This window comes from Stegastes partitus, unplaced genomic scaffold (assembly GCF_000690725.1).
Source record: "Stegastes partitus isolate 25-593 unplaced genomic scaffold, Stegastes_partitus-1.0.2 Scaffold48, whole genome shotgun sequence".
In the NCBI taxonomy this organism is placed as follows: Eukaryota; Metazoa; Chordata; class Actinopteri; family Pomacentridae; genus Stegastes; species Stegastes partitus.
Window position 1 is genome coordinate 977,863 of NW_007577779.1, and position 12,996 is coordinate 990,858.

Genomic DNA, 12,996 nt, shown 5'->3' on the forward strand with positions numbered 1-12,996 from the left:
AAAAAAAAACTTCATTAAGGAATTGAACCAAATCAACTCATCTTTTCTAGGTGGCTTAAGGCGAGTATAAGTTTTGCTCATTTCTAGTTAACCTAAAAAAAACTTCTTGTTGGAACGTAAAATCACAAGTTCTTACAACCTGAGAGTTGAAGAATGAACATCTGAGAGTTTACTAAACACATTATATTAAGTTAATAAGACCCAAAACTAGCTAATAAGAAAACTTCCCAGGATGCACTGTCAGAGAATTAAAACTCCTCAGAGACTCTTGTTTTTGTAGTTTGAGAGCTCAGATGTGGTAGAAATTTGTTGTGTCTTTAACACATGTTAAATTAAGTTATGGTTTAAATATTTGAATTATTTCATAATAATTAAAATGAAAGTAATATTTAATTTAGTCTATATATCCACAGACTTCAAATTTATATCACTGTACTGGAAACAGCCTCACAGGTTGTCTTTGTACTGACTGTGGTAATAATAATGATAATAATAAAAAGACTTCATTATCTGAGGCTAAATGTTAAATGAGGAAGAAACACCTTAAATCTAGAAAATGTATAAGAAGAGCACTCTTGTATAGAACTATTGTTTCTGTGACATGTTGATTGACCCACTTCAAAACTTGACATTTTAAATGTATTGACTTTATGAACCCACATCAGGAAATAATTGAAATTGTAAGTTGAATAATTGACAGCCTGTAAAAATTTTCATTTTTTCGAGAATTTTTTTTTCGTATAGAGAAAAGATTTATATAAAACTGAGCTCATTATTGAAATATTATTCCATCCTGTTTTATTTCACAATAGCAGACTTAAAAAAATAGTCCTTGTCCATCCGTCAAGTCATATTGAAATAAAAAGACCTACAACGAAGTTTTTATTTGTTCTTGTTAGAAAAAATAGTTTTAAATACGTGTCATAATTTTAAAATGACGAGCAAAGTTTAGAAGTTGCTACATCATTAAAAAACAAAAACAAAGAACAAAGCAGATTTATCATCTTAACTTTATTCTGAAAAACGGCTATGGCCGGAAGTAGTATTTTATTGTGTAGTCGAGTTTACACAGCTGATGAGAAGCTTTTTCTGTTTTTCCGTAAAACGGTTTTGGTTTCCAAACATGCAAAAAAAATACACGACAGCTAAAAGTGTCCTTTAACCTGTGAGTATGTTTCTATTGACACGGTGGTGTTTAATGTCTGTTTATGGTGGCTGCAGGTTGACCGAGAGTTTATCCGTCTGGAACGTTTACAATACATACATGTATACATATGTACATGTATATATACATATGTATATAATATGCATGTATAAATACCTCATCATGCTGTGTGTGTTTTATGTCAAACCGTTGACAACAACATGGAAGCTTGTTTTGTGTGTTTTATAGCTTCTGCGTATTATTCGTGTTATCATGAAAGTCGAACCGCAGCTGAGGGTGTGAGGGACTTTTTTTAGACACATTTTTATAATTTTAGGTTCAAAGGCGCGTCTTGTTGTGTCTATTTATAGCAGAGCGTCATGGATCCAGTGTTTGAACGGCACTGCTCGGAGCTGGTGGCCCGGGAGCGGAGCGGACACACGGCCGTGGTGGAGGGAGACCTGCTGTATGTGTGGGGAGGCTACATGGTGAGACAGACAGGACAGCAGCACACATCCTGCTCAACGGGTTTCCAGCTCCTTCAACCTCTTCACCCTCAGGGGATGCGTTACTTTGCTGCCCTTTGACGATACGAGGGGACTAAAATGTTCTCACCCAAAAACTGCTATAAAAACAACAGAACAATGTTTTTTTTCTACTTTTTAAAAAAAAAATTTTGCTCAAAGCTTTCAGTCAACTTCTGTCCTCATCAAAAAACAAAACAAACATTCAAATATTTCTATGATTTTAACCCTTTAAATGCCAATTTGATATCACGATGTCACAGCTTTTATGAAAAAAAAAATACACATAAAATTAGTTATTTTCCATAAAATAAATATTGGAGGGCTGAATTTTTTCCCCCCAAAGATTAGGCCTAAATATACAGAAAATCAGTAATAGAACTGATTTTGATGCATTGTTATTATTATTATTATTTTGTAGTGGCAGATTCTTAATTTATTACCCTTTTAGGATGCTAGAGGACAAAAATGTGCCATTGACTCCCATTATTGCCACAATTTTTAAACGGCCAGTCATTACACAATATAATCATGCAAACTCTAATTTTAAAAATATATTTTTTCTGTTTACCATAAGATGGGACAGTTTTTCCATTGTACGTCTCTGCATGTTTTGTATGCATGTTCTGTAGGAGTGTGTGTGTGTGTGTGCCCTCCTACAGTTATTACTTGGAAAAGAACCCATTTTATCAGTTTTTCTTTTCCTAAAACCAGTGACATCATGTAATCAGATGGGCATTTAAAGGGTTAAAGAAAAATAAAAGCATTTGAATGTTTGGTATTTTTGATTAGGACAGAAGTTGATTGAAAGCTTTGAGCAACAAAAGTAGAAAAAAATTAATCTGTTATGTTTTATAGCAGTTTTTGGGAGAGGACATTTTTGTCCTCTAATATCCTCAAAGGGTAGTAAATTTGGCCCCGGTGTATCGTTAACCTAGGAAAAAATGAGAAATTCGAATTTTAAGATTTTCCACGAAAAAAACCTTCCTACAAAAAAATCATGAATACAACAAAAGTTTAAGCAAAACTGAGCAAAAAATCATCTGAAAGGACAAAAATATCCTCAATATCCTCTGAGGGTTAAAGACATGCATGGACATCACATTTTGGATGATATTACCACAGTAATTTTTTTTTCTTTTAATTACATTTTTATTATTTCATTATTATTATTATTTTATTATTTATATGCATTTTTTAAATATTTGTTTTATTTTTAAAAAATATATTTCTGTGTTCGTTATATTTTTCAGTTTTTATTCTCTTTGCTATTCTCTCAGATCAAATAGTAAAGAGAATAAAACGTTCATATGAAACAAGAGCTCAGGTCTCAAGACGTACACAGGGAGGGAAATAAGCACATTTACTCCAGTTCTGTGTTTAAATTATAGTGAGGCTTGAACTTGACTATTTTCCATTTTGTACCACCTTAAATATTTGGTTGCATCTTAGAGGGCAGTATTACACTTTTTACTCTGACAGTATTTTACTTTCTGATTTGATCCACTTAACACATAAAATGGCTAAACCTGACTCCATCAGTAGTGATGCACTAACATCAATATAACAGGCTAAACCGATATATAGCTTCCCTCCATGTAGATGTAGTCAGTTTTTATTTCAACTCTTTTAATGGATGACAGACGATAGTGGACCTGCTAGTCTGTAAATAACATTTAAGTCATTTTGACTGGCTTGAGAAAAACAAAAGAAGTACTTTTTAAAATTTGTATTTATTTATTTATTTTACATTTTGACAGTACAGAATACGCCTCTGTGTGTGTTTTTTTTTTAAGAGAATCCAAACAAATCGTCAAATAACATGAGAGTCATGCAAAGGCTTATCTTTAGTTAAAGTAATTAGAATAAAAAAAAATAAAAAAATTGCATATAATAGAGACCAAAAGTATATTTATCTATGTAAGTGTGACTAGAAAGAAAAATGCTGGCCTTGAAAGATAAATTTACTTGCATTTTTTTTGTAATGAACATAGTCATTTTATTGTATTTTTTATCATCAGTATAATAACATTGCAATGACAGATTGTATTTACTTAGTGTTCTCTCTACAGTCCATTGCTGATGATGAAGTTTTCCTACCCAATGATGAAATCTGGGCCTATGATCTAGAAGGAGGTGTATGGTAAGAAGTCAAACCGATGAATAGTGATGCGTGTTGTCTTGTGACAGCCGTCTGGCAATTGTCATCGAGTCATATGACATCCCTGCTTTGTTTGGATTGACAAATACTGTCCTGGAGCTGTCTGCTGTCACATTTGTTGTTATGAAATGTGTTTTGACATGAGTGAATGTGAGCAGTTTATCTGTATTCCTCTTTTTTTTCCCTGTTTTGAAGGAAAGTGTTTCACATGTCAGGAGAAGTCCCTCCCTCCATGTCTGGGACCTGCTCCTGCTCCCTGGACGGACACATGTACGTATTTGGAGGTTGTGATGATAATGGACAAACCAATCAGGTGAGACTGACTTAAATCAATGTTTACTTCACATAAACTTCCTGTTTTTTGTTCCTGTGACGCATTCATTTCAACAGTATATTGCAGTTTTGCCAGTGTAATCTTTTGTAAGACTGTGGACACATTGATACGACACAAATAGGCAGAAATGTTGTTAGTTTGTCTTTTTCTTCGTTCCTTTTGTTAATGTACCAGCATTGATGGTAAAAAGTGACTTCCACCATCACATGCTGACAAATCTGAAATGTTTTGAATGACCTTACATTAATTAATAGACTTATACCCCCCAAAAAACATTTGCAATTGTAAAAAATGGTGTTTAAAAATGTAAAATCCTGCATTGTTTACATGCATATTTGGTTGCTTGCAATCTTTGTCACAAAAACATTTATCTGTAGTACTACTAGTGGTTGAAATCTTCACAGGGACCCTTTAAATCTGTCAGAGGCAGATGCATTATCATTGATGAGTGTTATTTATTGAAAAAGAGTTCGTAAATATACATGAATAGAGCCAGTGGATCAGTGTGGACACACTCAAAGGTCACAGTGTGGACTGCACACAGTTGGCATAAAGAGGTGATCACTGTTTAAACTTCCTACAGATGTACTGTGTCGACCTGACAGACAGCAAATATATGTGGAAGAAGATCATACATCAGTTCGGCTCTGCTCCGTCACCTCGAGATAAATTGTCCTGCTGGGTTTATAATGGAAGGTAAGAACAGTGAAAAGATTCATTTGATGTCTTTTGCAGTATTTTGTTAGTGAATAATTTACTGCAGGCAAGTTTTAGTTTTGCCATTATGAACTACAGTTTCATGATCCCTGGCTGAATGTTGACACCAAGCAGATTTGAGGAGGTTTTCATGTCTAGTTGAATAACTCTTGTTTTCATGTCTGGATTTATGGCGGATATTTGTATGTATTGTCTATGTGCTGTCCACACACTGGAATCTTTAAGCTGTTTTCTGTGTAAAGACCATGTGGGCTGAAATGCTGCACTGAGAAGTACTTTTCTTCTGTTGCAACTTTCTGTCCTGCACCTGTGCCCACCTGGATGTGCAAACCTCACCTTTACCGAGTTAGTTTCCATATTATATACTGTGCTGTTACTCTTTCTTAGTAAGCTGCAGACCATAATCTTCATCTTTTCATTTTCTTGCTGTCCTTCTGATACCATTTGAAATAGCAATGATTAAACAGCCAAAGGGCATGCTGTTAGGTTTTCACCTTCTCAGCATACTTTATGATAAAAACCCACCTGCAAAGAGAAAAACCACCTTTCTTGTTTTGTTTTTGTTTTTGTTTTTTATAACTGTTAGTTTTCACATCTGCTCTTGGGTGTATGTATAAATATACAGTAAAATGGAAATACAAGATTATTGTTTGCAATAGTCATCTCTCGATAAAAAAAAAATCCACAATCTGTACTTGAATGACAGCAGTTGTGATCGTTTTTGTTTTTCCGTTCTCCAGGATGATCTACTTTGGAGGATATGGTCACAAACTACTGACCAGTGTTGATAGCAGGAACAGAAGCTTCATTGTAGATGAAACATCATGGGTAATGTGTTTTATGGATTTTATCGATTATATTGGGTACTTGTCCAGCAAGCATTATATATATATTTATTTATTTATAAAAAGTTTTATACGTGACTGCTACTGGGGGCTGCAAGGTGGATCAGTGGGTAGCACTGTTGCCTCGCAGCTAGAAGGTCGCCGGTTCACGTCCTGGTGAGGTTTGGTCTTAAAAGGTGAAATTTCAGCATCTAGTGACACGATTTTTGTGTAAAAACATTTTAGAGGTCATGTTCTTTGCCTCTATTTGAAGTCTTTTGTTGTCTTCAGGTAGAGGATGTCTTCTGGGGATGGAACAATGAGGTCCATATATTTGACCCCATTCAATCCAGTTGGAGTGAACCACAAACCCAAGTAAGTCAGACTATATTTATACACATATTGTGTGTATATATTTATACATCAAGGCGACATACACATTTAGATTGGTGACATTTCGTGACAGTGGAACACAGTAAGAACTCCAAAGCTTCACCGTGACATTTCTGGTTTGCAGGGCCGAGCTCCTGCCCCGAGGGCAGCTCACGCCAGCGCCACGCTCGGTTGTCGAGGATACGTTTGTGGAGGAAGAGTCATGGTGAGAGTACTGCATGGATTTCAGTGCTGTCCTTTTGTTATTGTGTGCTGTTATGTTAATCAAAGACAGCCATACATTACTTGTTCTCTTCCTTTTAAATGCAGGAAACCAGGACAAGTGACATTCATTGTTTAGACTTTGAATCATGGACGTGGTCAGAAATGTATGTAACCACACACAGAATGTGCCATTTCAGCCAGTATGTGGTGTTCAATATGTATGACCAAACATGCACTCACACTAATAAATAATACATGTAAAGTTGTCAGGTTATTGCTGAGTTTGCCTTTAATAATGTTCCACTAAATATGTCTTCCAGACTCCCGGTGTCCACCACTCCAGTGGGCAGATCATGGCACACGCTCACCGCTGTATCAGACAATGCATTGTTCCTGTTTGGAGGTCTCAGTGTAGACTGCAAACCAATGAGTAAGAAAATGTGTTCACTTTTATGTTTTGGTTCCTTGTGTCACGTCTTCAAAGTGTTTTCTTTTCAATATTACATGTTTTCATCAATTAGGCGATGGATGGTTGCTTGATGTCGAAACAAAGAAATGGAGGGAAGTCGAGCATCCCTTTAAGAATAAACCAAGGTAGAAACTTATGAATATTTCACATTTATTACTCTGTACAGGAGCTACGAAGTGCGACTATATATGCTGAACAGCTTTCTTATTCCCTGTCCAAGGTTGTGGCACACAGCATGTCCAAGCAAAGACTCTGATGTGATTGTGTTTGGCGGAAGTTGTGACTACATCCTCCTTGTCGACACTGTAAGTCACAGAGGAGCCGCTGTGGAGGCTGGAAAATGGATGTGACATTATTCTATTTTTATTTTTATTTTTTGCAAACATTTGTACATCATCACATGGCAAACTAAATCCTGAAAAAAATGTAGAAGTGTCAAAAATGTATGTTAATACAGGCACATCTGAAGCTAGGTGAAGTGATAGAAACTGAGATCACAGGATTAACCTATTTTTGAACAACCCCTATGCATAAAATAATTTTTATTCTATTTATTTATTTTTTCAGATTTGAACTGTGCTCCAAACAGCTGTAGCTTCTACGTTACTCTTTAAATTCTTATGGTGTTTTATTGTACGTAACAAGCTGCTGTCTTATACATGTGTGCTACAGTTGACAGATGAAGCGTGTGTAAAAAAAAAGAAAAGAAAAAAAATACATAGAACAGATGCTTGTAGAAAAAAAAATGTGAACATGTAGTCTTGTGAATTATTCAAGACTTAAAATGGACTGAAAGTGGACCTGTACAAACCCTTCACATCTCTTTTCAGGGTCACTGCAACGATGCACTTGTCTTCCAGATGCAGCCGTATCCTCTGTTCCGGTAAAAACCCTCCATATTGTATCAGTCTCCAAACCATAATTCCTTTTCTTTTTAACAACACAGAAGACAGACACCAATAATTGTACACAGAAGACAGTCTGATTTGTCAGACAACACAAATTAACCGGCTGCTACGTATCATTTGTGACAAGGAACAGCTTTCATTAATGATATTAGTTTTACTTGTATAACTTCTGCTATGACAAGAACAAATGCTGTTGAGAAGTGTTTTGCTTTGTAGGTCATGCTACTTTAAATATGTATTTTTCTCCCAAAATAGAAATGCGAAATGACTTTTTTCCCGCTCCTGACAGGATTTGTCAGGATTACATCGCAAAGAACGTGAGGAACTCCGAGATGCTCAGAAATCAGCTTCCTCACCTGCCTCCCAAACTCCTGAAGGCAGTGCAGAGGAGGATATCTTTCTACAGGCCTTCAAAGAAACAAAATGTTACCTAAAAAACATGTTCAATGCCAACATGAATGCAATAACCTACAAGTTTTTTTTTCTTCAAAAGTACTGTACTTCCTTAAATGTGAACGTCTCCTTCACATGAGGCATAGAGTTTTTATTTAAATATATGGTGCAAAATATTTTATGGTGTTTTATGTTATTGTTTTACAAATACAAATTTTATTTTGTACAGTCAGCCTGCTGAAACTCTCAACTTACAATTAAAAGAAGAATTGAAACGTTCTTGCCTCGTGGATTATTAGCCGGTGAGTGAATTAAGCAATGCTGCGATGACAAAAGTTAAATACGTGTGCATTTTCTCTTAGAATAATTTTTATTTGCAATACAAAACATTTTTTTGAAACTCTCCTACATTTCTGATTGAAAAACGTCTTTTGTCAAACTGATGAAAAACAGTTTGTAGACATGTACAGTCTTCACTTAAACATTCACGTTTGTGTTCTACTGTGTTCCACCACTAAGTGGCAGCAGGCTTTTATGTTTAAATGGAACTGAATTGTGTCAGCAGAAATACAGCTGGGTCCAACTGAAAGTCTCTGTGGTGCCACATTCCTCTCTCAAAAGGGTGGAAAAGCACAGGAACTGTGGTCAGGAAGGAAACCTTAAATAAACACTCCCTGCTCATACCTTTGCAGGGTTACTATATATGAAAAACTACAGCCCTCTGTACTGCACGCACAAAACTTCTGATGGACAAGTGTTTATCTTACATATAGCTTTGCCCAAAAGGCCCCAAGAATACCTCTGCTGCTGAAATTTGCAAAACTATTGAGCTTAATCAGCCTGAAAATGCTGCTCATTTACCTATTAACAGACAAGTTAGAGCAGTGTAAGTAATAGGTAACAGTGCAGGCTCAGCGGGGGGCCCAGCCGGACTGATGGGATGACAGTGACACCCTGCTGCTGCAGATAACACACCAAGAAGGCCTCTTTCAGTTAACAGGCCCTGGTCAGTGTGAGCAGAACCTCCTGGCAGCCGTTCAAGTCGGTGCTATAACTCTGCAATTACACTGCTTCATGTTGGTAAATAAAACTTGGGTAAACGCAAAGGGCCAGGAGTGAAGCTGTTCAGACTAACAGGGTTGAATTTATCCGGGCAAACCTGCATAAATACAGATCACGTATCCTTCCCTGGTAGCAGGAAATTTGTCAAAAGAAACCCTGGTTCTCTCTTTTTTTTAAAAAATGTCCTCTACTAACTTTAGCCTATGAAGAAGACAGAAGCTTTGCTGCATTATCCTCAGCTGGGGGTCAGCTGAACTCTCTCTCAATGGTGTCCATCAGCTCCTCTTCTGATCCATCGTACGGGATGACTGGCATGGTGAGAGAGGAGCTATGGCAGCTGCCAAAGGTTCTGGGGAGGGAGGAGAAACACGTTAACAGGATGCTGATTAAAAACAGAAAATCCATCTGACACACCATGTTTTAATTTGCTTTTTTTTTTTTTTCTTGCCACATGCATCATCTTTTGAGTGGATGCCAATGGAGATGCACAAAAGAACCACATTTAAAGGCCACTGCTATGAGATTTGTTTTTACTTCGTTTTGTTTAAGGCTGCAGTGGGAATATTGATGTTTTTCCTCAGTTGTATTTCTTCACACTCACATTAAACAAAAGCAGCAGCAACAGACACTTGTTTGTTTCTGCTCTGCCTGCAGACGTCTGACAAATCTGATCTGCACTGAGAATAATGGGGTTGGTATTTCGATCCCTTTAAGGTGAATTTGATCTGCCTGTTCTCCTTTTTTTTTTTTTTTTTTTACTCACAGAGCTCAGAGATCAATTATTTATTAGTGTTGTCTACTTACAATTGTTGCTCTGATGTGGGACCAGCTTCCAACAAAGGCCCTCCTGTCAAAAAGCCCTGTGAGGACTGGCATTAAGCAGACAGGGAAAAAAAACACATTATGTGTTTTCTGATCAAAACTAAACAAAAATTCAAACTTATTGTTACTTCAAAATCATCCTGCTGTTTTCTATATATAATAAAGTGCTTGGCATAGTTAAAAACCACAGTCAGAGAAATCGATCAGTCCAAAAATATGAAAATATGAAGCCTTACATTGTGCTGGGAGGGGCACGCAGGTGTGTGTTTTTTAGGGTGTGTGAAGGCAGATTTGCTTCTCTTGTTTACATCTCTTGTCACACCGGGAGAGACACGTGGCACTTCGGCTCTTCCCGACACTCGGAGTCGTGGAGCAGAGCTGAAGTCGTCCTCTGCGTCCTCCTGGCTAAAATGGCACAGTCCGTATGTTTTGGATCGGATGAAAGTCTTCTTCGCGGGAGTTCTCTTCACAGAGTCCCTCTCTCGCTCGTCATAATCTGCCAGAACCGTGTCCAGTTCTCTATCAACATCGTCCTCCTCTCCAGAAAAGTTCGAGTCGTGTCCCTCGCTGTGGCAGTCCGGTTGCGCACGGTTACGCGCGTTGCGTAAAATTGTATGGATTTTGAGCGGCTTGAATGGACGGCTGTCCTCTTTGGGTGAAGTGACACCGGAGCCCGTTTTGGTCACGTTCACCTCGCTTACACACGCAGGTGCGACTCTCTTCCCTCGACTTGTACCGGTGCCCATGTTCGTGCGTCTGGCTGCTCTGAAAATCTACAGTCCCATTTCCAAATTCCCCCTCAGGCACAGCAACAGCTTCCAGAGTTGAATATTAACCAACAAAGGCTTGATCCTTGGCAGTGCTTAAGGTCAGTTTTCAATTAGGTTTACGATTGGAAGACAGCTCTTTGGCTAAATATCAGCTCTGAAGGCCAGTTTTCCTCCAAATTTTTCGCTCCAGGTCTGAGGGCGCGCTGCTGAAATCATCACGGATGTCATTAGAACAGAGCTTAGTCAGTCTGTAAACTCTGGAGTAAGTCCACATCAGGATGAGAAACAGCGTATCCGTTACATAACACAGTTTGGCTCAGGACCCCAGGGAGAAAACTCCGCCTTCTTATAGGGGAAAACACACACCCTTTATGTTTCTATTATTTGTTCTAGACAAAAATAACTTCCAGCCGCTGCTTCTATTAGCTAATTTATTATAAAATGTGAGCAACTTTTTAAAACAAATTCCGACTTTTTTTTTGTCTAAAAATGCAGCCTTTCCTTTGAGTGACCATGAGATTACATAAGAACTCAGACAGTATGAACAATCAAAGGGCAATTACTTTGATTTATCTGCATCACATCAGCAACATGACCAGCTTATTGCCCTTCTGTGTTCAGCTAATAGATTTTATTGAGGTAAGTGAGGTCAAGAGTGAGTGAGTTCCTGTCAGTCTTATGCGAGAGGCCCCCCAGTGACTGACTGGGCCACGAGAGAGGGGGCATTCCTTTCCAACAGCTTGGGCTTCCCAGAGATTCCTCAATAAGCTTTTGTTTGGTCCACTTGCACATACAAAAGACACAGCGGGGGCACCTCAATGCCAGAGCTGTCCAACAAGAACCCAGAGTCCACCCGGGTAAAAAAAAAAAAAGAAAGAAAGAAAGAAAGAAAAAAAAAAAAAGTTGTTTGCCATCTTTCATTAAGTCTCTTTCCTGCTTGTGTGTACACATATGTGTGTGTGAGCCAGACAGCTGTGCAACCTGTTCTCTCTGGAGGATGACCAAGTCAAAGACACCTGTTGTTTAAGCAACTGAATGTAAAGGGAGGGAAAAAAATGAGTCTGCAAGTCCCAGATGTCCAACGAGAAAATTCCTGCTTTACTGTGAGAGAATTCCATAAATGTTGCTGAAAAAAAACACATGCCCAAGTTACTCATTTAAAACTGATTGTGTCCTTTTTAGTATGAATATCTCTCACTAACCAGTCACTCTCCACTTCAGGTTTCTCAGAGATCACCTTATAGTGAAAAGAGCTTCACAGGAAAAACTGCTTAACAGAGACATTCTCTTGATTGTGCAATAATTGCATAATTGTATGCTACAGTCTTTGTCTTACCACAAGTTCAAAATATCATTAAAACCTGCTTAAGTTCATGTGGGAGTCTCATTTTTAGATAATGACCAAAAAAAGTACAGGAACAAGCTTACTCTCCAGCCCTGCTTCTCACGGACTCATGTTTGTGTTATTTTCAACCCCCATTTCTGTTTCTCTCCTGGCCCGCACCAGTGTATCATTAAAGAGATCAGGCGGCCACATCTGGAGAAAAATTCAACAGCTTCCAGACTGGGGGAGGATCCATTGCAAGATGGAGGCCGCAGCCCAGCTCGCTACATAACTGTGGTTTCTCTGACTTCCCGTAGTTACAAGAGTATTCCTCCACCATGGACAGAGACTTGTAAGACTGCAACAAATCTTTATGAAACTCTGGTTGTGGATTCTGTATGGCTTTGCATATCATATCCTTCTCAAGCTCTGATGAGGCTGTGTTGTCACTGTAGTCTGGCTTTTGTTTTGTTCCAACAGCATTATGTGAGAAACTTTAATTATTATCATAATTATGCTGCTTCATTTTTCCTGTTTAAACGCCCCCAAAATAATGCCACATGTCTGTAAAAAAAAGCACATCTCTGGAGAGTATTTAACAAGTCCGCTTCCCGCTGATAGGTATTCCAGTAAAAATGTCTGGGCCTCTTACCCGGCCAGGTAGACAAACACAAACATGACAGGGTCAACAGAAAAAGACACTGCTGTATATAAACATGTTTTCATTAAACCATTTACAAACCTTATTTACTTAGACACTAATCTTATATATATAAAAAAGCATCGGTAATTGCCCACAAAGAAACATGCACAATAAATACACTATTTTAATAGAGCTCTATTGTATTATATACTGATTCATCATTGTTCACTATGAAAACAGTTTTTAACTTAAACTCCTCTCTTTCAGATTCATCAAAATATTCCACTTGTGAACTGTAACTTCC

General features: G+C 37.8%; 2 protein-coding genes across 2 annotated transcripts; one reads left to right on the forward strand and one right to left on the reverse strand.

The window, feature by feature from the left end:
* The first annotated feature begins 1,056 nt into the window (after positions 1-1,056).
* On the forward strand, positions 1,057-8,350 carry LOC103376494 (kelch domain-containing protein 1). Its single transcript, XM_008306878.1, has 14 exons — positions 1,057-1,165; positions 1,516-1,632; positions 3,741-3,811; positions 4,025-4,142; positions 4,747-4,859; positions 5,621-5,708; positions 5,996-6,079; positions 6,222-6,302; positions 6,407-6,465; positions 6,622-6,731; positions 6,823-6,895; positions 6,991-7,075; positions 7,601-7,653; positions 7,968-8,350. Exons 2-14 carry the CDS (start codon positions 1,525-1,527, stop codon positions 8,110-8,112), a joined length of 1,188 nt encoding a protein of 395 aa, XP_008305100.1. The 5' UTR covers positions 1,057-1,165; positions 1,516-1,524; the 3' UTR covers positions 8,113-8,350.
* Positions 8,351-8,422: 72 nt separating this feature from the next.
* On the reverse strand, positions 8,423-10,994 carry LOC103376495 (uncharacterized). The gene is made up of 3 exons (XM_008306879.1): positions 10,192-10,994; positions 9,938-10,002; positions 8,423-9,482 (listed from the first exon to the last, which is right to left on the reverse strand). Exons 1-3 carry the CDS (start codon positions 10,699-10,701, stop codon positions 9,380-9,382), a joined length of 678 nt encoding a protein of 225 aa, XP_008305101.1. The 5' UTR covers positions 10,702-10,994; the 3' UTR covers positions 8,423-9,379.
* Between the last annotated feature and the right edge of the window lie 2,002 nt (positions 10,995-12,996).

Coding starts and splice junctions, on each gene's coding strand:
- LOC103376494 (XM_008306878.1), top strand. CDS start 1,525: ATGGATCCAGTGTTTGAACGGCACTGCTCGGAGCTGGTGGCCCGGGAG. Junction 5,709..5,995: donor TTGTAGATGAAACATCATGG/GTAATGTGTTTT, acceptor TGTTGTCTTCAG/GTAGAGGATGTCTTCTGGGG. Junction 7,076..7,600: donor ACATCCTCCTTGTCGACACT/GTAAGTCACAGA, acceptor ATCTCTTTTCAG/GGTCACTGCAACGATGCACT.
- LOC103376495 (XM_008306879.1), bottom strand. CDS start 10,701: ATGGGCACCGGTACAAGTCGAGGGAAGAGAGTCGCACCTGCGTGTGTA. Junction 10,003..10,191: donor CGTGCCCCTCCCAGCACAAT/GTAAGGCTTCAT, acceptor GCTTAATGCCAG/TCCTCACAGGGCTTTTTGAC. Junction 9,483..9,937: donor CCCACATCAGAGCAACAATT/GTAAGTAGACAA, acceptor CTCCCTCCCCAG/AACCTTTGGCAGCTGCCATA.